Consider the following 24,096-nt stretch of genomic DNA (forward strand, 5'->3'; position numbering starts at 1 on the left):
TGCATTGTACGTTTAGGTGAGTATTCATTGGCTGTCAGCTGTTTTTCACACAAGCCTGACTACAAACAAAATGAAACCTTCCTGATTTTGTCGGAACGGATCATGGACTAGTTGGAGTGAATCAATGGGTATGTCATATTATGCAACTGAATTCATAGGAGTGTGTCACTGACTGCCTCCAACTCAGTAAGACTATGTAAATGAATGCTGTGACTGAAATAGTCACGAAATATGACATGGTCTTAACTCTCCTGAGTGTGGCACAGTGGTTAATGCTGCTGTTGCCGCCTCACAAATCCAACGTCTTTGTTTGGAATCCCATGCTCAGTGCACAGTTAGCACATTTTCCCCATGTTTGTAAGGGTCCTCCAGTTTTCCTTTCATATCACCAAAGATATGCTGGTTAGGTTAATCAACAACTTGAATATTGGCTCTAGTGAGAGTGAGTGTGCGTGTGTGTGTGTGTCTGTGTGTGTATTAATGTGCACTGTAAATGACTGGCACCCTGTTCAGGGATATTTCCAGCCTTACCAGGATAGGCTTTGGTCTACGAATGCCCCAAATTGGATTAAGTATGTCTGAATATATGTGGATGTAACCTTATGTAATCAGAGTTATAAAAACCAGAGAGTGACCTGGCAGTGATGACCAGAAAACTGGATGGGGTGTAAATCAATCACTGAACACATTCCTGGGCATTCCCACACTGGGTCTATTGATTATCGCAGCAAGTCTTTACCATTGGATCAGAATTAATATTTTACAGTATAAGTTGACACATGGCACCCTGGAGGGACATGCAGTAGAAAAGGAGGCAGGGACATCCCAGGGGTCCACACGCTTTGAATACTGCAGGAGAGTAGACAATAAATGCCCAAGTTAAATCCAACAGCTGCACAGCACCATTTTTTTCTTTACAGTGAAATAACAGATTTGATCTTTTACAATATTTGTATGCCAAACATCTTTTATGTTTCTGTTTTCTAGCATTTCCTGAAAGATCAAGCTCAAGGTGCTGCCACAAGATTGATTTGTGGATTTGATTACAGTTCCATCCCTCAAAAGGCATGAATAAAGCGGCTCTCCTTTTTGTTCTTGTTATCATTCCCACCATTGCATTTCGCACACAACGTGACACAAAGGCTGGCACATTGATTGAGGAGACAGGATTTGATGTACCAGGGCCTCAGCGAGCCAGCCAGGAGAGACTTCTGGGCAGGGTTCAACCTGGAATGTCTCTGATGTTGGACTCAAGGCAAACCTTCCCAAGCTTCCCTTCCCACCAATGTGCCAGAAGCCTACGGAGATCAAGCATGCTTTCAAGTATGTCAATACTGTGGTGTCCTGTCTAATATTTGTCATGGGGATTATAGGGAATTCAACGCTTTTGAGGATCATCTACAAAAACAAAAGCATGCGCAATGGACCCAATGTGCTCATTGCCAGCTTGGCCCTGGGAGACCTGCTGTACATTCTCATTGCAATTCCCATCAACATCTTCAAGGTAGGTGAATGGTCTAAGCAGTTTCAATGGTAAAGAAAGTGACAGGGCAAAAATATGTCAAATAATTAGTACAGAGTGAATGTGTGTTTATGCACTCATTTTCAGTAATTCAGTCAGTTTGTTATATATAGCGTCTTCCATCAGGAACACCTTAACAAGGAGTGTAAGGTGAACTACTGCTTGATGCATTAGCTTTAATCCTTCCAAACCCTGACTGTGATATAACAGATCAGCTAAATGAATGGATACATGACTGTTTAAAGCTGTAGAGGAAATATGGCATAACCCCTAAAGTAAGAATCTTAACTCTGTACGGAATACTTGCTACAAACACTGAATAAATCCACTCAAAATACAACATGAAAAAAAAACAAAAAACACTCTCCATGTATGAGGGATCAAACTATATACTGTATGAATGAAGTGACTTAAGAGTGAGGCTTTTTACCAAGGAGTGACAGTGTAGGATAAAGGAGAATCATGGCAAACTGAGTGAAATAATTTTAGGAGCTGCAGAATAATGTGATGTTTGCTCAGGGGTTCTGGCTTTTATCACGGGAGCCAAATTCACAAATGTTCACATGTATTTGATAGCATCTATGAGCCTATCCTGGGGAAGACTGGGATTCACATAGTCTGCTTGTGATAATTAATCACTTTACCTTTCAGCACACTTCACTCAACAGATCCGTGGAGGTTATTTAAACCTCACTTAAACATTCTTTTTTATTCTGATTGGATTTTGGTCATTGTGTTGTAGCTGTGCCACCAGTTTCTTTGTGTTTTCATTTATCTCTGCTCAAGGTCATAAACTCCTCATTTTGCAGAGCCACAATGCCTTTTGGTTTTCTTCACTTCCAGCTTCCCTGTAATTCCACTACTCATGTTATGAAATTAATTGTCCGTCCATTTAGTTGCTTTCTTGTAAGGGTTATGTGATCCATTCTGGGGAGCTGCAGCCTATCCTAGTAATACTGAGCACACAGTAGGAACCTGAATGAGATGTTTGACCACCACAGACAACATTACATGTACACTCCAGGTCAATTAAAAATAAAGTAAAAATTTAAAAAAGTACCACCTCAGCGAAAAATGGAAAAATCACAAAATTGTGACAGCAAGTGACATCATAAAATGAACAAGCAGCAGAACAACTGTGACAGCAAAGGAATCAAATCGAGGTCCCTGGAAGTGTGAGGCGGCAGCACTTGCCACCGTTACACCACAATGGGTGCCTTCATTTATTCAGTTTAGGGTAGTGGGTTTCTGGCAGCCTAGAGTGCAAGACAGGACTCAAAGGCACACTCCTGCATACAGTCCAGTTTAGATTTGTCAAATAAACTAACATGCACATTTTGGGATGTGGAAATATACATTATATATATATATATATATATATATATATATATATATATATATATATATATATATATGGTGGCAAAGGTGCTATATAGGCATCGACCCGACACAGACTAACAACGGAGGCATGTATAAATGAACAATAAGATTTATTTTCTTCACCTGTGGGGCACGACCTCCCCATGGTCCCACAGGCACAACACAGTCCTCAAAAACACAAAAGAAAAAAAAAAACACACCACAAAACACTCTCTCCTCCACTCCTCCAAGGCAGCTTTGTCCTCCTCCTTCCGACTCTGGTGCCCGGAGTGGTGACTGTCGGCCTCTTTTATAGCCCACCTAGAAGTGCTGCAGGTGCTTGTTGACCTATTTCCGGCTACACATCCGGGTGTGGCTGCATTCCCGCCCGGACGAGCTCATTAGGCCATGCAGCTCCCCCTGGAGGCGGCCTCGGAGCCCAACAGGAATGAGCTCCGGTGTTCCAAACTGTTGGCCCTGGTGCAACCCAGGGGGACTGCCAACAAGGGTTCCGGGGGACATAGTGTACATCCCATGACTGCTCCCCATGGATCCAGTGTCAAAGGGGCGTCCCGACTGGGCATGGGTCCTGGCCGTCTGCCACATTATATATAGATATATATAGTCACCTGTATGGGGTGTTGCACCACACAAACCCCCAGACTCAACTACACAACACAAACCTGGTTTAAACTACAAGCCATTTATTTTCCACAATACCTCCACAGTGTTTAAGTTTCCTTTATTCTAGACAGCACAACAAGCAAAAAGTTTCTCCAGTCTCATTTGCCTCCTGCTTACACTGACTACTGAGTAGACAGAGGTGGCCCTGTTTACTCCGGACCTTGGAATAGGAGGAAGCACTTCCTGGTTAGGCGGAAAACCCCTGAAAGCAGGAACCCAGCAGGGCTGCCCCATAGGACTGCAACTCTCAACATACCTTGCAAATGCATGAATGGGCATACTGGCCCTTGAATGCTACCCATCATATAAATATACATAGAAATATACATATATATATATATATATATACAGTATGTATATATTATATAATGCATATACAGTGTAACCTCGGGACACGAACGTCTCTGAACACGTACAAATCGGGTTATGACCAAAAAGTTGACCAACCTTTTGCATCTGTTAACGGCCACACACTCAGGTGATGAACAAGCCAGTTTCCCTTCCGGTTCGTACACGCCAATGATTTCCGCACGTGTTCAGTTTCTCCCTGTGCATTTCCTGTGCAGCGAGCAAGAGAGAGAGACAGCATGAGAGTGAGCGAGAGAGCGCGAGCGAGAGAGAGTGAGAGAGCATAAGCGAGCGAGCAAGAGAGAAAGAGCGTGAGCGAGAGAGAGAGAGAGAGAGCGCAAGCGAGAGAGAAAGAGCAAGAGAGAGAGAGAGAGAGAGTGAGCGAGAGAGAAAGAGCGAGAGAGAGAGCAAGCGAGAGAGAAAGTGAGCGAGAGACAGCATGAGAGAGAGAGCGTGAGCAAGTGTATATATATTTACATACAGCTCGTACAGTCCGGAACGGATTAATTGTATTTACATACAATCCTATGAGGGAAATTACTTCGGGTCACGACCAAATCGGGTTGCGACCAGAGTTTTGGAATGAATTATGGTCGTGACCCGAGGTTCCACTGTATAGACCAAGACAGAAGAGTAGAGTCATCACGAATGATGGGGCACCAACCAGGTCACACCGTTTAATAACTTGAAACAACAAAATCAGAATAAAAATAGAATAATTTCCCAGTGTAGGGAATTGCAAAATGCCTTTTAGGAGCTCCATCGTGTTTCAGGTCCAAAGTGTGATGCCATTCTCTGGCACCATTTGGTTTAATAGAGCCCCAACCAGAAGGGGCAGTGTCAGCTCTGGCTGGGTTTAGTTGACTTAATTGGGTGGGTTCTCAGAGCTGCAGATGAAAGGAGAAACTGTTAGTATGATTGTAAAACTCTTGCCCCAAGAAGGTATTGATTACCGCTACAGAGCCAGGATGGTAGTTTCCATGTGTATAATACTATATATATATATATATATATATATATATATATATAGTGACAAAAGGCACTATATGAGCCCAAGCACAGACTCAAATAAACACAAATCCAAACTTCTTCTTTCCTCCACTCCTCCCAGCAGCGTTGTCTCCCTCCTCCTGACTCTGGCTCCCGGAGTAGTGGCTGCTGGCTCTTTTTATAATGCACTTGGAAGTGCTCCAGGTGCTTGATGACTTCATTTCCAGCTGCACTTCCGGGTGTGGAGAAAGGACTGCCAATAAGGGCTCAGCAACTCCAGCTGCAGCACTCCCTGGCGGCGCCTGCGGATCCCAACAGGGCTGCACCAAACTCCAACTCCCATGAAGCCCTGCGGGAGTCCGAGGCACCACTGCAGCCCAGGGGGGTTGCCATCTAGCGTCCGGGGGGGAGGTAACGTACCGGCCACTCTTGCTTCCCTGGTCCTCCCAGCATGGAGGTGTCCCGGCCGGGCAAGGGTCCCCGGCCGCACACTACAATATATATATATTATATATAAGAAGCCCCAGTGAGCGTTATTTATTAATGAAACCAACATCTTTATTTTTGTGCAGTAACTTTCTACAGTGAATACTGTTCTATGGTACTTTTATATGAACACAGCTGTAATAATTTCAACATATTATCCTACAATTTGCTCCCATGCTGGATAAGTAATTCACTCAGGGTGGTGGAGATAAACATGAAGTCTTGTGATTTAAAGTCTAACACCACCAGGCTGCAATGTCTGCCTGCATACCTGCCTAGGTGTAAAGTGCGTATCAAACACACACTTAATCTGCTTGTGTACCAGTTGCAAGGCAATATGTGGTAGTAATGACACTGTAATTCTGTACTTGGTATGGAGCTCAGTGAATAAAGGAGTTGCATAAAGACTTTTTGCATGTCCTTGAAACCATACAACATTGTAGAGAATCACCCATCTGGGGTTTCAGATTTAAATAGAAGCTGGGGTAATTTGCTTGACTAAACAATATGGCATATTTTGACAAATGCTTACAAAAAAAGTCCAAGGCCAGTCTACTCTGTTAAATCTCACAACGTGCCTGCCTATCACCTCCAAATTGAAAAATTGTGACACAGATCGGATGTCAGACAGATTGTGACAGATTGGATGTCAGGTTCAAAAAGGTAAATATGCTTGGAGTGGCTGTTCACAAAATTAAAACCAGGCTGCTTTCTTACTTTAGAACTGATGAAGTAGTGCAGCAGTGGTGCAATGGCTACTGCTGCTGCTTTATACCTCCAAGGACGTGGGTTTGATTGCAGCCCGGACTCCGTCTATGTGCTGTTTACATGTTCTCTGTTCTGTTTGCTTTATACCTTTGTGTATAATTTGACAGGCATCTTAAACTCATTTCCCTTTTTGCCTCACCAGAAATGTGTGCTTAATTTGTTTAAGGTAGCAATTGGGAAAAGTAAAATTGAAACAGAAAACAATATCTAAGTATTCATCTACAGCAAACAAATTTAATACACAAAGGAGATGAATATTACTGCTGCTGACGGTTCCTCTTATGTTAGAGAGAATGCAGCACATGTCAGAACCATACTGACGACTCTAAATATAAAACTTACACTACTTGAATACAAGAAATATTGTGCCCCACAATAAATAGACACATAAAGAATGTTCAACATCCCAATGATGCTTTGAGTGAATTGAACAAAAAAACAGGTGGATCAGGATTGAGAGAATAAACACAGCCATACTTCTTTTTACCAGTTAGTACTGATTACATCATCTGATAATGACCAATAAAAGGATCATTAACATATTTAATTGAAGTGCAGTACCACATGAGACCAGTATTTTAAATACAGAACTTAACTAAACAACACATTTTTCCTGTACTTGTGTGAGCTTGCTCAGGTACTCCTGGTTCTCCCACATCACAAAGTTGCCATTTTACATTTTCTCAATATATATGAGTCTGAAACTGAAAGAACTTACTTTAGCTCCCAGTGACACTCCAATGGCAAAAAAAAAAAAATAAACAAATTTTGCAAAACTTTTACTTTTTAAAGAATTGGCACAAGGCATAATGATATAGATTAGGAAGTTTGATAGTAATGTGACATGACAAAAATAATTATAACACAATAGTTAAAGATGTTACATGCAAGTTTGAGTTATATAAAACGTACAATATCAGATATGAGCTTGGTCATTCTGTCGTCTTAGCAATTTGGGGTAGTTGGGTGCTGTAAATGTTATCTCTGCAATCTTCCCCTTGTGCTTGTCACCCTCTTCCACCACATACTATAAGACAGTGGTTCTCAAACTGTGGGGCAGGCCCCCTTAGGGGGCCGCAAAGTTACAAAAAGGGGGGCGCAAAGATGTGAAAAAAAGAAAACAAAAATCGAAAATATGAAAAATACATCTATTGAAACCAAAACAAATTAACTTAGACTACATTCTGATGCTAGAAAACTAAATAAAGAATTAGATAAATGTCGATAAAAGTTAAGTAGGTATAATAAAATATGCATCTATGATATATCATTAATTTAAAAAGAACAAATTGGTATTAGTGGGCTCCTCTCAAAAAAACTTTAGGGGGGGCGCGATTAAAACTGTTATGAAAACTCGGCTCGCAAATATTTAAAGGTTGAGAAATGCTGCTATAAGACCCATTTACAGCAAATTAAAGGAATATGTCACAGAAAAATTATATTTTTTGATAGATTACTAACACCAGGTAACTTGCTTTGATGGCTAAGAAAAAAAAATAATCAAATGTTTTCATGAAAAAAGGAAATAACAGTTTCTTACATAATAGGTATCTATGGTGACTATCCTTGGACAACATCAAACAATATCAAAATGTCAATGAAAAAAATCTCACGTTACTTGTGCTGCATAATCCACATGTGAAGTCATCATTCACATGCTCACAACATGCCAAATACATGTATTTTTACTCAAATATCTCCCTATTGTATAAAAAAATTCTGGGATGGGACAAGACTTTTTAGCCTGGGACGAGACACAACTTTTTCAGAGAGATACTTTCAAGCTCCGCAAGACAAGACTTTGTGCCATGAGATTTAATGACACCCGCGGAAGGAAATAAAACAGAAAGACTAGATGACAAAGTAGAATGTCATAAAGAGGTTTAAAAACATTGGTGTGATACACATGCAGAGCAGGTTAGAGATAATGAAAGTACTAAAATTTGAAAGTCTCAAAAAAATTATAGTAAAGATCGCATTAGCGCAAACAAAAGGAAATTATTACTCGGTGAAATAACAGAACAGCGAAAAGAGTTCGAAAATATTGTTTAGATTTAAACTTTAAGTTGGAGACTTGTAGATTGTCTAATTCACGTTGCCATCAGGGAAAAGAAGTGTTTCGCCCCAATGAAGAGGTGTATCTGTGAGAATTAAAAGATTTGTTGTTTGTTGAAAGAGAAATCCACATACGCGAGCAGCAGAGACGCGAAGTGGCTGGCAGGGGGGGTTATATAGTCTACTATATAATAAAACACAAGGGTCTTTGAGTGTGTCTTGTCCCTTACAGCAATATGATTGGTCACTTTGGCTGTGGTGTGATTGGTCAGTTTGGCTTTGTTGACACAATCGAAAGAGGAAGTGCGACTGTTAGACACACAAGGAGGAGAAACGGCATAGGAGGCACGCTGAAAAAGTCGCCTTCCAAGACTGGAAGTATAAAAGCAAACAGAAGGTGAGTAAAAGGCCTCAAAAATAAGGACAAAGTCTGAGAAGCAGGCTTCAGGGGAATGCACTTGAGAAAGGGAGTGCCTTTTAAGAGAGGTTCAGACACATCAGGATACAGAGGAAAAGTGCTGAAGGTACACGTAGGGCAAGAGATATCAAATATTTTTAAATTACTCTATTTCTTGTCTTCGACAGATAGCGTGGCTAGCTGTTAAATAAACAATTTACAGAATATAATCTCATGAACAAAAAAGGAACACCGTCAAATGTGACAGAGCATTTTAATTGAGGACCCATCTCCCATGGTTTTGCTTGTACTTCTATCCACAACTGAAGTAACTCGGGATAATTTAGCGGCTGCCTGTGAAACTGCATACGTGAACTGACCTTTTGCTTGTTGAAGCCCAAGTCTGAGACAGATTCTCTTCTTGATGTTTTCATATGGTTTTCTTTTAAGTGTTAATTGTATACATCTCTCAGTGAACTTGGCACTGTTCATATCATGTAAAGCACCATGTTAGCCAATGAATAAGCTGTTATTGGAATAGACATATGGCCAATGAGTGAGGGGAGGTGGGTCTTCAATTTTTAAATGCTTGTTCTCATTTGACCATGTTCTGTTTTAGTTCCTGAGAGCATTTTACAGAAGTGATTTATTTAACAATATTTCCCTTAAAATACATGTGCTTGTGATGTTTTGAGCATAGGACTGAATCACTTGAAAAGTGGATTATATGACATAAATAATGTGAGATTTTTTTCATAGGTGTTTTTATATTGTTTGCCACTGTTTAACGCTGGCCAACATAGACACCTATTATGTAAGAAACTTCATTATCTCTGTTTTGGCGTCACAGGGTCTCTCTGTGCACAGAGCATATTTGTATCCTGGGGATCAAAAAGGATTTCATTACTGTCCTTGAAACGCTTACGAGAAACGATATAGAAGCACTGGAAATTGAAAGAGAAGAAACAACTGAGTCAAGAAGTTAGTATTTAGTCAAAACTGTTGATGCAGTTCATTTATGTCTACAGAGAAAGAATGACTTCAGGAAGCTCTTAAAAGGCTTATTCTGGTTTGTTTGAAGGATGTAGAATCACTTTTCTGTTGACCAATTTTGATTAGTGACTGTGAATTGGATTAAGTGCTTTGACAACAGAGGATGAATCTGTGATCATGCACCATGCTTCAGATACTGTTATTTCTTATTGTATTCGCCTTTGTGACATTTGAGTTGAGTGTTGTGCTTCAGACACAATATGATCTGTTTAAGAGAACGGGTGTTCTTTAGACTGCTCATTTTGTGATTTAGCTGCCTGAAAATAAAATGTTAAAATCTATCTGAAATAAAAAAGACATGTAGCAATGAATGCTTGTTTTTTCCCATTAGCTCTTGGCTGAGGATTGGCCATTTGGAGTTTATATGTGCAAGCTGATCCCATTCATCCAAAAAGCATCAGTTGGAATCACTGTTCTCAGTCTTTGTGCTCTCAGTATCGACAGGTAAGCCAAAGCAGTTGAGACTCTTTAGAAGATAAAGTACCTGGCTGATTAACGTTTAAGCCATTGTAGACAATATGGGGGCAGTGGAGCCTCATAATCTTTGCCCATTTAATGCATGTTCTCTTGTATCTTTGTGGGGTTTCTCTGGGTAATCTGGGTTCCTCACATATCTGAAACATTTTCTGGACAGGTTACTTGGAAACTCTAAACGCACCTGGTTTAGGGATCTAAAAGAGTTTGTCTCCATTAACAAATGGTCCCTGTGGCAGACCTTACACTATCAGCACCCGACAGTCTTAAAAGGAAAAGGAAGGGGATTAAAATGACTTAATAGATGTTTAAGTAAAGTATTTGGTGGACTGTTAGTTATTTTTCACTTCTTGTTCAGATACAGAGCTGTAGTGTCATGGAGTCGGGTCCGAGGAATGGGAATTCCTTTGTGGAAAGCTGCAGAGGTGACTCTGATTTGGGCTGCGGCCATTGTGTTGGCTGTGCCTGAAGCCATTGCATTCGACATAATGGAGATGAACTACCAAGGTGCTAAGTTGCGAGTCTGCCTTCTGCATCCTGATCAGCAGTCAAGTTTTATGATGGTAAGTTTACCACAGTGCAAAATTTCATGAACTAAAAATACTTCTTTTGAACAATGTATTTTATATTGAATGTTATTTGCAAATTGCTTGAAAAAGCCAGTACAACATTATATTAGTAAATGATTCAACCAGAGTAGGCAGTGGAGCAGACTCTCCCATTGCAAAATCACAATAGTTGGACCACAGCTTAGAGGAGTGGGAGCTTTCTATGTGGATTAAAAATGTCCTACCCATGCTTATGTATGTTACTTTAACATACATGATTGGCATCTTTCTAATCTTTTTGAATTAGCCTGTATGTGATCTAGATAGATAGAGAGAGAGAGATAGATAGATTGATAGACATCAGTCACTTTGCACCTAGACATACTTGTTTAAATCTAAACTAGAAGCCATGGACACAAAGTGTAGTTACAGTAAGTCAGCATACACAGGGGATGGACATGGAGTCTTAGTTTCAACTAGTCCTGTATGATGTGTGTTTTTTGAAAGGTGCAGAGTCAAGGGTGCTATACATTAAACTGTATTATACATTGAGTTTTTAAATCTCTGGGTCATCTCTCTTGTACTGTTTTGAGAAAGAAAACCTTTTATAATCTGACTGCATACTTCAGTCTGTACAGCTGTTTGTGTGCTTCTCTGCTGTGAAATGGTTTGGGCAAACTATGGGATTGGTTTGACTTCAACTTGAAGAAAAACAACAAGCAAATGCATCAGATCAAAACATTGGGAATTACTGCCAGTTGCATTTTGTATTTTCCATTACTTATTTGTTTAAATGTTGAGTTTTGCCAATTCTGATATTTCAGATTTAACAGTAACAGATGATGGGCCTGAAAAAAAATTCATAAGTTTTTCCAATATAATTTTAAATGAATACATTTACATATTTGTTGGTTAAAGTATAATTTCTACAGCCACGCGTCTAGTGGAAGATAAATATTAAATGAGCCCAGTTTTATTTTTTTAATTTAGAGTTGTGGGCAGCTGAAGTCAATCCCAGCAGAACAGGGCTCAAGGCAGGAACAAACTCTCAAAAACTTTTTATCATGTGAGGGGGAACCCTGACTAACAAAACTTGTACCAGTATGAGGCCAAAATGGCATGCAGACAAACCATTGCACATAGATCCCAGTATAAATTAAAAATTTGATTAGGTTTTGATAGATTTCAGTATAATGTATTTGAACACATTATTTAGATTGAATCATATTTTTTAACAAATAACAAATGTTTAAATGATTAATTGTGCATACAGTAGCGCCTCATATCCATCAAAATCCTTGTTAATGCTCTGCTACTCCATTGGATTTGATAGGTTCTGTTTACCTCTCCTGAGCTAATAAATATACACCTTCATTCTTAAAAACTCACTATGTTACAGCCAAGCAGACACAGCACAAGACATGGCTTTTTCCTCTCCTCTCATCCTGTTTGCATCAACTAATCAGGTAGAACTGTACATCACTCTGAGTAATATTCTTAAAAGAATAATCCACCCAAAAATGATTACTTTTTTATATGTTACTTACCCCATGTAGTTTGTAGTCATGGCCGAAAAAAAATTTTAATCTCCTATTTTCATGGAGAAAGGAGGAAACAAGGTTTCTGATAGAATAGAGGCCTATGGTAATCAATGCTAGACAACAGCACACATATCAAATATGTCCAAGAAGAAAATCCCACATTATTCATATCATATAATCCAGTCATGCTCACAGCATTCAAAATGATTGGATTTTTTGCTAAAATATTGATAAATAAATAACTCTGGAAAATGAAAGCACTCCACAAAACCCTACCTCTGATTCATCGGCCAAGAGTTCTGTCTTAATTTAACACTTAACACTGATCAACAGAAAAAGACTCATTAATGTCAAAATGAAGAAAGATCTATGCAAAGTGGCCTAAATTAATTACAAAGGTAAAGCACAAAATAATTAATTACAAAAGTATTTACCCTTGCCAGTAAGTATTTCATAGATGCAACTTTGACAGCCATAACAGCCTTGAGTCTGTGTCCACAGGTTTCTATCGGCTTTGCACATCACAACGTTGCCATTTTTCCCTATTTTTCTTTGCAAAACTGCTGAAGCTGTGTCAGGTTGCATGGGGATCAGAAATGAACAGCCTTTTTTCAAGTTCAGCCACAAATTCTCATCTGGATTGAGATCTAGACTCTGAATCAGCCACTCAAGGACATTAACGTTGTTGTTTTCAAGCCATTCCTGTGTAGACTTAGCTTTAGACTTGAAATCGTCACCTCAGAGAGGAAAACAAATCTTCTACCAGGTTTCTTGCAGACTGTTTCGGATTTTCGTCTCGGATTTTCCTGCATTTTACTTTATTCATTTCCCTTGTACTTTCACAAGTCTAATGCAGAGACTAGTGCTGGGCGGTATACCGGTTATGGATTCTTCTTATACTGCAACACCGGTTTAAATTGCCTAAATGACATTCGGAACATGGCGCAGCGGGAAACTGTTCAAGTGGGGACCTTTTCACTGCTACACCGCTAAATAGGTAGTGTAGGTATTGCGCGGTGAAAATGGACAGAGAACATTCCGAAACTGAAGCTGTAGCTGACGATAAAGTTGAACATGATGATACAGAAGAACTTTTGCCGAAAAAAAGAAGTCACGTCCGTTGCCTGGAGATACTTTGGTTTTAAAAGGTCGGAGGTGGACCATTATGTTCAAATCTGTGAATACTGTTTCTATACTACTGGATAATACTGCAACCAAGATAGATAGATAGATACTTTATTAATCCCAATGGGAAATTCACATTATCCAACAGCAGCATACTGATACAATAAATAATATTAAATTAAAGATTGATAATAATAATAATGCAGGTGAAAAACAGACAATAACTGTATAATGTTAAATGTTAACGTTTACCCCCCTGGGTGGAATTGAAGAGTCGCATAGTTTGGGGGAGGAACGATCTCCTCAGTCTGTCAGTGGAGCAGGACAGTGACAGCAGTCTGTCGCTGAAGCTGCTCCTCTGTCTGGAGATGATACTATTTAATGGATGCAGTGGATTCTACATAATTGATAGGAGCCTGCTGAGCACCATTCGCTGTGCTACAGATGTTAAACTGTCCAGCTCCATGCCAACAACAGAGCCTGCCTTCCTCACCAGTTTGTCCAGGCGTGAGGCGTCTTTCTTCTTAATGCTGCCTCCCCAGCACACCACCGCGTAGAAGAGGGCACTCGCCGCAACTGTCTGATAGAACATCTACAGCATCTTATTGCAGATGTTGAAGGACACCAGCCTTCTAAGGAAGTATAGTCGGCTCTGTCCTTTCTTGCACAGAGCATCAGTATTGGCAGTCCAGTCTAATTTATCATCCAGCTGCACTCCCAGATATTTATAGGTCTGCACCATCTGTACACAGTCACCTTTAATGATCACGGGGTCCATGAGGGGTCTGGGCCTCCTAAAATCCACCACCAGCTCCTTGGTTTTGCTGGTGTTCAGTTGTAGGTGGTTTGAGTCGCACCATTTAACAAAGTCATTGATTAGGTCCCTATACTCCTCCTCCAGCCCATTCCTGATGCAGCCCACAATAGCAGTGTCATCAGTGAACTTTTGCACGTGGCAGGACTCCGAGTTGTATTGGAAGTCCGATGTATATAGGCTGAACAGGACCGGAGAAAGTACAGTCCCTTGTGGCGCTCCTGTGTTGCTGACCACTATGTCAGACGTGCAGTTCCCAAGACGCACATACTGAGGTCTGTCTTTAAGATAGTCCACGATCCATGCCACTAGGTATGAATCTACTCCCATCTCTGTCAGCTTGTCCCTAAGGAGCAGAGGTTGGATTGTGTTGAAGGCGCTAGAGAAGTCTAGAAACATAATTCTTACAGCACCACTGCCTCTGTCTAAGTGGGAGAGGGATCGGTGTAGCATATAGATGATGGCATCCTCCGCTCCCACTTTCTCCTGCTTTGCAAACTGCAGAGGGTCAAGGGCGTGTTGAACCTGTGGCCTAAGGTGGTGAAGCAGCAGCCTCTCCATGGTCTTCATCACATGTGATGTCAGAGCAACAGGCCGAAAGTCATTCAGCTCACTAGGACGTGATACTTTTGGGACTGGGGTGATGCAAGATGTTTTCCAAGGCCTCGGGACTCTCCCCTGTTCCAGGCTCAGGTTGAAGATGCGCTGTAGAGGACCCCCCAGCTCCAATGCACAGACCTTCAGCAGTCGTGGAGATACTCCATCTGGACCCGCTGCTTTGCTGGCACGAAGTCTCCTCAGCTCTCTGCTCACCTGCGCTGTTGTAATTATGGGTGGGGATGTCTCTCCTATGCTGGTATCAGCAGAAGGATGTGTGGAGGGTGCAGTACTCCGAGGTGAGAGTGAGAGTGGGTTAGTGTGGTCAAACCTGTTAAAGAAGTTGTTCATTTGGTTTGCTCTCTTCACGTCTCTCTCGATGGTGGTACCCCGCTTCGAGCTGCAGCCAGTGATGATCTTAATCCCATCCCACACTTCCTTCATGCTGTTATTCTGCAACTTCTGCTCCAGCTTTCTCCTGTACTGCTCCTTCGCCACCCTGAGCTGGACTCGGAGTTCCTTCTGCACGCGCTTGAGCTCATGCTGATCACCGTCTTTAAAAGCCCTTTTCTTCTGGTTCAAAAGGCCCTTAATGTCACTTGTAATCCATGGCTTGTTGTTAGCATAGCAGCGTACAGTTCTTACTGGAACTACAATGTCCATACAGAAGTTGATGTAGTCAGTAGTGCAGTCAACAACTTCCTCAATGTTCTCACTATGTGATCCCTGCAGGATATCCCAGTCTGTAATTCGAAAACATTCTCTCAGAGTATTCTCAGCCTCCGGGGTCCACTTCCTGAATGATCGTGTGGTTGCAGGTAGGACCCTCACTTTTGGTTTGTAGTGAGGCTGAAGCAGAACCAGGTTATGATCTGCTTTCCCAAGCGCAGGCAGCGGGGTGGCGCTGTATGTGTCTTTAACGTTTGCATACAGTAAATCAATAGTCTTATTTCCCCGGGTGTTACAGTCCACATTGTTGTTGTACTTGTTTTATTTATTTTCAATACATTGTAATGTACCTGGGTACTGTGTAGTAGTGTGACAACATGTTGACTTTAATCTCGACGCTTATGACGAGAATAAAGCCGACATGTTGACTTTATTCTCGACATTTCTACTTTGTTCTCACCGTTTATGTCAAGATTAAAGTAGACATGTTGACTTTATTCTCGTAATTTGTCATTAAAGTAGAACATCGTAAACTAAACTTCATCGTAAAATGAATATTTAATTTACTAGATTTTCTCAAACCCTGTCATAAGTTATATAGCACATTAAATGCTTTGTGTTAAGTGTTCCCGAGCCATGTTAAATCGGTACGTGCGTCTTTAACTGACTTCCTCTTGTACTGAGGAGGCGCCACAGTGATCGCCGCACAGAATACATTCACTTCATGATGTTCCTGCTCTCAGAACATTTAGAATGCTAACATAAATACTTGATATCATTTTCATGATGAAATGCATTGAAGCATGTATTAATCATGTGGGGGCACGGCGGCGTGGAGGTTGCACTGCTGCCTCGCAGCAAGGGTGTCTTGGGTGTACCCTGCCTTGAATTCGCATGTTTTTCTGATGGGTTTACTCGGAGTGCTTCAGTTTCCTTTCAAAGTCATGTAGGATGTGGGGTTTTGTTCTGCTATATTGACCCTGGTAGTGTATGTTTTGCTCGTATTCACCCAGCGATGTGCTGGCGACTCGTTCAGGATTTCCTCCTGCCTCACACACAATGCTTACTGGGATGGGTGCAACCCTGAATGGATGGAATAATTAAACATGTATAATGAAGATATTTTTAAAGTTCTGAACACTCCATGGGCTAAGTTTATAACTATTTTTAATTTCACAAAGATGTTTATCGTGTGGTGATTGGTTATGTGGAGAAAGAAAAAGGAAGGATGGGAACTGGGGTTTTGGTACGTCAGAAAGACAGCACGCGTGCAATAAAGTAAGCCCACTCAGAAGAACATCCATTGAATTCTGTGTTCGTGTCTCTGACCACCAGATCACAAACCCAACATTTACACAATATTTAAGTTAAACCTTTGCAATACCCATTCATACATCCAGTTTTTTCGAGCCTCGTCACACCTGCCATAAAGTTCTTTACACTGAACATACACCTGGAGACCCCTTACTGCGAGGGAGCAGCACTACCGCCTCACTACCGTGCATGCTTAACTCTTTTAGGGCTAATTGTTTTTTGTTTCTTTTCTCCCAGGGCTGAATATTTTTCCAAAAACTAACATTTTTTTAAAAAAGAACACAAAGCAATTGTTTAACATATCAAATCAACAAAAAATATTTACTTTTGACAAATGTTACTGTCTTGCATGTTGTATGAGCCTGCATACTCTATGATTTCACATACATATCACATACATTTTACACAGCAAAGTCTGATCTCGCTCAAAGCAGCCAATTTCAGTCATTGCCACATTGCACTCCTTACAATATGTGTTGCTTTGGTGCCTATTTTTCAATTGTCTGTTGCTGCACTTTCTAACATATATTGTTAGTGTGTACTGTAGAGAGACAAGTCACCCATTTGCCATTGTGCCATGCCACTGCCACCAAGTTTTCTGCCTGCATGAAAACCGTATTGTCACCTCTTTTCATCTTCTGAAACTTTATGAACTTTATGTATGGCATTATAGCCTGGCTCACCCCATGGGATTTGCTTCTGTTTATTACAGAAGTGAATAAAACTTTGCAGCAGCACGTACCTAAGCCACGAGGGGACAAAACACGTTTGGACCAATGCTCCCTGAAGTTATATCACCAGTTCTGTCCCATCTCTATTTGTAATGCCACAGCGCGCTTCATCTCGTCTTTCGTTGTGGGTTTCCACTTTGAAAAATGAGAATGCAATGCAAACGCAGCCCGCGATTCAAAAAAAATCTCTGCCTACCTGTTTGTCTCGTCTGACAGTAGCTGAAAAGCAGCATCAGGAGAGAGCAGCCTAAAGTACAGCAGCTGGTGATCTGTCGTGTCCAACAGCAAGCCATGCCGTCTTGTAAACTCCGGTAGCCAGATCGGCTCTCAACGGATCAATGTCTGTGTATTTATCCCATGCGAACCTTGCCGTAGATGCATCGGCTGCGCGAAGGCACTCAACTGGCAGCAGATCCGCTGGCACGGCATCGGCTGGTGTCTGATCAGCTGATGCCTGCTTCTAACTCTCTTGCTCGATCTCCTGATCACTGCCAATAAAGTCCGATTCTGAAAAATCATGAGTCCGACTCCGCGATAATGCGCAAAACATCGTCTGCCGAGTGTTTTCTTTTCTGCACTTGCTTTGCTGCCTTTTCACATGTCGGTGCCATCTTGCCTTTGTTTACATTTCGCAACTCACGCACACGCAATGTTTATTTGCCGAGTCAACGAGTCTAGCATTCCTCCAAGCACAGAGGGAATGCCTGTGACGTGACAGTGAGATTTGTCACCATTAACAGCTGATTGTCGCCCCCTATCCCTGGATGTCGACTTTTGTCGACATTCGCCTTCAACCCCTCCTGTCGACAAATGTCGACATCCGCCCTAAAAGAGTTAATACCTGCTTTAATGCATTTCATCCTGAAAATGATATCAAGTATTTATCTTAGCATTCTAAATTTTCAGAGAGCAGGAATATCATGAAGTGAATGTATTCTGTGCGGCGATTGCTGCCATCGTCTCCTCTTAATGTGGAGGAAGTCAGTTTAAGAAGCGCACAGTGATTAACAACTGGGTTGGGGAACACTTAGCACAAAGCATTTAATGCGCTGCATTAACTTATGATGGGGTTTGAGAAAATCTAGTAAATTAAACATTGATTTTAGGATGAAGTTTAGTTTACAACATTCTACTTTAATTATAAAGTAAACTATGAGAACAAAGTGGAAATGTTGACTTTAATCTCGACATAAGCGTCAAAATTAAAGTGTAAATGTCGAGAATAAAGTCAACATGTCAACTTTATTCTCGACATATAGTTTGTTTTTTTTTCTTCATCGTGGCCCTAATACGATTCTGTAGGGCTATACCACAAATAGCATTATAAATGCAAGTTGCAGTTTTATTATTTATGTATACCGTATAGCTTAGCTTGAAGCAAGGTCCATATTAATGCAGTTTGCCTAAATGATGGTTCAGTTGGTAAAGATGTCATCACCAAGTTGAACTTGTTTTATTTTATTTTAATTTGGTGAATACTGTGTAATGCACCTGGGATTGAAGTCTTGAAGTAATAGTGCAATTATCAGTAATAATACTATTATTTATTGTTATTATTTATTAGTTTAAATATTATGCAGTTTAATGATGGTAAAGCTGTTTAAAAAGTCACTTTAACATGTCAGTGGACAGAGATGGTTAACATTAACAGAAAGTGTAGCTGGTTTATAAAAAATATTTACTATTTATTCCTTTTCTGAGACTAGGGGGCTTCGCTCGCCAACCCCCGTGTTTGGTTTTCCGGATACACACTTTTAAGATTTTTTTTTCTTTGAATTGTTGCTATTTCATTAGTTTCACTTTTATTTCAGAACTTCTGTAAAAACAATATTTGTAATCTTGCGAGTCCCAATATGCTGAATCTTTTTAATGAGGTCTGGATAGGTTTCTCTGTTTGGAATTTCAGCACAGACAAAACGATCTACATCATCTGCAGTTAATAATTTTTTTTTACAAAGTAAAAAAGTAAGTAGAGTTCTGCATTGGACTCCTGTCTGTAAAGTCGTGCTATTTTCCTCTCACAGTTCCAAAAGTTCATGGGCTTACCAAGGTGATACCCCAGCTTTTGTCTAGGTTTTTGTACAAGGGCTAGACAAGACGTTTTTGACTCCTGGGGTAAATTTAGGTTTTTAAATAAGCAGTCAGATAAATATATATACATTTAACAAAGCAACCAATAAATGCATGTGCGGTAAACTCCGTTTTTGAAATTCTCAAGATTCTTTATTTGTCACATGCATAATTATACAGGACAACATGCAGTGAAATGCATCCTAATCCGCTTATCAAAAACTATGCAAAGTTAAAAGGATATCAGTTAGATTAACAAAAAGTCATAGATTGAAAGATAATAGTATAGTAGAACATAATAAATAAGTAAAATTATGTGAATAAAGTGGAATTAAGTGTTAAGGTGCAATAGTGTAGTAATTATTGTGCATAACCAAAGTTAGACTGGCGCATAGTTAAATGAGGCAGTTTGTTTGTTTGCAGTACTGCGATCTTTACTTTTTACATTTTCTAATTTTTCTACTTTCATATCCTTTAACTTTCTCCACATGTGTATAGCTCTGTTTTTTTATTTTTTTATTTTGAGCCTTTCTAATTTCCCTGGTTTCATAGTCTCTAACATGCTGTGCATGTGTTTAGCGCCAACGTTTGTAAACGTCTTTATAAAGTTCTACTTTGTCTTTTACTCACTGTCATTTAATTCTGAGCCGGACGTGCTTTTTTTTCCAATTCCACTTGTTCCGGGCTGATAATTACCTTCCTTATTTTCTGAATTTGCACCTCGATTATTCTTTTTTGCTCTTTTTTAGATAGATTGTAAGTAGGGTGTGTCTTTGGTCTCGTGGGTAGATTGTTAGTAGGGCGTGTCTTTGGTCTTGTGGGTCTTTAAAATGTCTCCCGAGAAGATCACGTATCGTAGACTTGCTTTTAGCTTTCCAGGACAGGATTTCTTTTTATAATAGATAGACATGTTCAGTGCAATACAACTATTGACAAGCACCTCTGGATATTTTACTAAGTCTAAATGCCTCTTTGGATGGTTGAAAATATGTTATCAAAATTATAGTTGAAGTTTTTGCAAAATTTGTTCAATAAAAAGGTTCTATATTTTGACTGCATCTGTCATGCAATGTGATTCCTTCTCTTCATTAGTGCCACCTCCTTGGAAACTGTCATTTTATGGGGCCATGCAAACCTGTATTAATACTTGTGTGCACATTAAAATGTGTTTTTTGAACAATGTACAATGCTCATGACAGTGGAATAGGTTATTCTTAGTCAGTCTACTGCAGTAATTGCAGTGGAAAATGTCGTTAACATCCACTCATGCATGGGAAAAAAATACCGTCGAATACCGTGAAACCGGGATAATTTAGAAAAATACCGTGAAATAGAATTTTGGCCATACTGCCCACCCCTAGCAGAGACGCACATCTCCATAGTATGATGCTGCCACCATAATGCTTTGTGGTACAGACTGTGTGTTTTTGATAATGTGCAGTGTTCAAACATGGCACTTACTCTGGTAGCCAAAAATGTTCCTAGTCTTCTGACCACAAAACCTTACTTGCACTTGGCAGATTTCCACCTGTGTAATACTCTTTCCATTTCTTAAGGACTGATTTAACTGGATGCAAATGGATTATCAGTAACTTGGATATTTTCTTGAACTTTTACTGTACTTTTCAATCACCTTTTTGTGGAGTTGTTTGGAGTGTACTTCTGTCTTCATTGTTCGTTTTTGGCCACGATACTGAATTACCACAATTTGGACCCTATAGATAAAAAGGTGCAATAAATTGAAACCCCCAACTACAGTCAGGTGTTCTCCACTGAAGTAATTATGTGACTTCTACAACCAGCTGACTGCACCACTTGATGATTTAATTGTGTCATATTAAAGGGGTTAAATACTCATGCAATTAATTACCGTATATGCTCACGTATAAGTCAGGTCTTGAAACCCGAAAAATAGATCATAAATTCAGACACTCGTTCAAAAATGAAACAATTTTTTTTTTTTTTTTAAATCTTCATGCCTAATTTAGGTGATTTGGCAGAGATCTTTCTTCACTTTGGCTTCTTCTTCTGTTGATCAATATAAAAAAACAAATTAAATTCCCTGTGATTCAATGTTGTATAACAATAAAATGTGCAAACATCCAAGGGGTGAATACTTTTCATGGGCACTGTAGAGACAAGTCTTGGGTTGTGGCGATCTTGTCAAATGCATTTAAATTCATTTTCATCTAGCAGCTTCCGCTTTTTACTTATAAATGGATCAGACTAGTTCTAATGTGGATGAATACATAGCAGCCATCATAAACAATGAGGAATAGTGTTGCAGGGTAAGGACTTTTGTCACCATTTTCAAAAATTTTGTGGTTTTTCATGCACATCTCACCAAATGTAACTGGCAGCCTGTGCACCCACACAGGAAGCACTTTCACATGTAAGCAGCTCAGTTGGCAGCTGGCCGTTTAGCTGATGGGTAAAAACTGGTGCTTGCAATTTCCTAGTGTCTTAGGGGCACATTCCAGCCATGTCCCCTCAGGAAGAACAGGGGGTGTGATGGTGAGATGATCCCATCAGCAAAGACAATACATCCCTGCTGAGGGATCAATCGTAAGTACTTTTATGAGATACTGTGTCACTATTAAAAATTGTAGAATGTTTAAACATTAGGTTGACAAACAGAACTTACTCTTCATTCATTTTTTGTTTAATGTATTTGTGTTTTGTGATTTAAATTATAATAATATTGTTTCAATATAATTTTATTATTAAGTGTGAAACATGTTTCTGTAAAATAAGTAATGCGGCATTTTACATTTTTGCCCATTTATATGTTAAAGTTTGCTTTCTATGCAAGTTCTGATGTACTGTACATACAAAGTTGGCCTACAAACATCTGCAGCAACAGAACTCTTTCGTAACCCGAGGCCTGTATGTGTATGGATATATAAGTCAGAATTTGGGTCAGTACTAGTTCTTTTAACGGTTTAGACCAAAATTATTGGTTATGAGTTAACAAGGGAGTGTGTGTAATTAAAATTATTTCAAGTAGGATTATTTCTTTATGCAAAAAAAGTACAAAAATTAAACAAATATTGATTGTATACAGCTCTACCGCAATGTGAAGGACTGGTGGCTTTTTGGATTCTACTTCTGTTTGCCACTGGCCTGCACTGGTGTCTTCTACACTCTCATGTCTTGTGAGATGCTGAGGCATAGAAATGGGATGCAAATTGCTCTTAATGATCACATGAAACAGGTAAGAGATTACATTATTTTACTTTAAATATTTGGACAATATCTACAGTTTTCACAATGATCTAATAATGTTTCAACATGTGAGAATCAATCAACCCATCTTTATGGGACATCTTTCCTGGTGAGCACATCTAAGCATGCTTTTAAGAAACCCAACCCTGTTTCAAAAAGCTAGCACAGTGCCATGCTGAAAAATCTATGTGATCCCTTAGTGTTCATGAGATCGTTTTTCCAGATATTGACGAAAAAGTCATTCCACTCCATTCAACTGACAGTAGCAGGTTTAAAGTAATGCACAATTAAAATAGCGCCACTAGGTGGAGCAGTTTCTGAATTCCTCTAGTTAGTCACTCAGGAAAACAGAAAAGGCAGATTTTTTTTTCCGGCCTCTACTCACCTTAAATGGTAATTCCAACAAAGCACTTGAACCAGTAACTTTCAGATTCAAGTCTTCATCGAAGTACTAAACCCCATTTTCTATCCATCCATTATCCAACCCGCTATATATCCTAACTACAGGGTCACGGGGGTCTGCTGGAGCCAATCCCAGCCAATACATAGTGCAAGGCAGGAAACAAACCCCGGGCAGGGCGCCAGCCCACCGCAGGGCACCCACACACCAAGCACACACACACACACACACACTAGGGCCAATTTAGAATCACCAATGCACCTAACCTGCATGTCTTTGGACTGTGGGAGGAAACTGGAGTACCTGGAGGAAACCCACGCAGACACGGGGAGAACATGCAAACTCCACGCAATGAGGACCCGGGAAGCGAACCTGGGTCTCCTAACTGCGAGGCAGCAGCACTACCCACTGTGCCACCGTGCCGCCCCCAAACCCCATTTTGCAAATTGTAAATATTGGGTTAATCAGTAGCATTAGGTGGTCTCCATGTGAAGGGGTATGTGTGATGAAATGGTGCTCTGGGTCGTCAAGATGGATTCTAATGCCTGTTATCCTTGACTGAATTAATTAGGTTATAAAGTAGATGGAAATTTGCCTTGGTTTGCTTTCTATTTAAATTTATCTTTTTAACTTGTAGACTAAATTCCCAGTATGTTTTGGTTTCGGTTTTCTTCAAAAGCTTGTTTTCAATGCTTGTGGGTCAAAGTTAAATGCATGACTTATTTGGAAATGTGATGTGTATAATTGTTCCAGGCATAAAACACAGTAACAGAAGCAAGAGGTTTGCTGTGACACTATGATAATAAGCTATTCTTACTAGTCTTGGGTAATCATCTGAACAATGTTTAATTATTTTTTCAATTTACCCTGTTGATAATATTACCTTACTATATTTCCCTTATGATAATATTACCATACTGCATGTT

General features: G+C 40.0%; 1 protein-coding gene across 1 annotated transcript in view; it reads left to right on the plus strand.

Annotated features, from left to right (window-relative positions):
- Nucleotides 1–991: 991 nt before the first annotated feature.
- LOC114662488 (endothelin receptor type B-like) overlaps nt 992–24,096 on the plus strand; it is a 46,137-nt gene continuing 23,032 nt past the window's right edge. The window contains exons 1-4 of the mRNA XM_028815980.2: nt 992–1,504; nt 9,994–10,106; nt 10,495–10,699; nt 22,610–22,759. Of these exons, the coding sequence (XP_028671813.2) occupies nt 1,286–1,504; nt 9,994–10,106; nt 10,495–10,699; nt 22,610–22,759 (687 nt within the window). The 5' untranslated portion in view covers nt 992–1,285. The remainder of the gene's footprint in view (nt 1,505–9,993; nt 10,107–10,494; nt 10,700–22,609; nt 22,760–24,096) is intronic.

The sequence above is a fragment of the Erpetoichthys calabaricus genome, chromosome 12, assembly GCF_900747795.2.
Source record: "Erpetoichthys calabaricus chromosome 12, fErpCal1.3, whole genome shotgun sequence".
Taxonomy (NCBI): domain Eukaryota; kingdom Metazoa; phylum Chordata; class Cladistia; order Polypteriformes; family Polypteridae; genus Erpetoichthys; species Erpetoichthys calabaricus.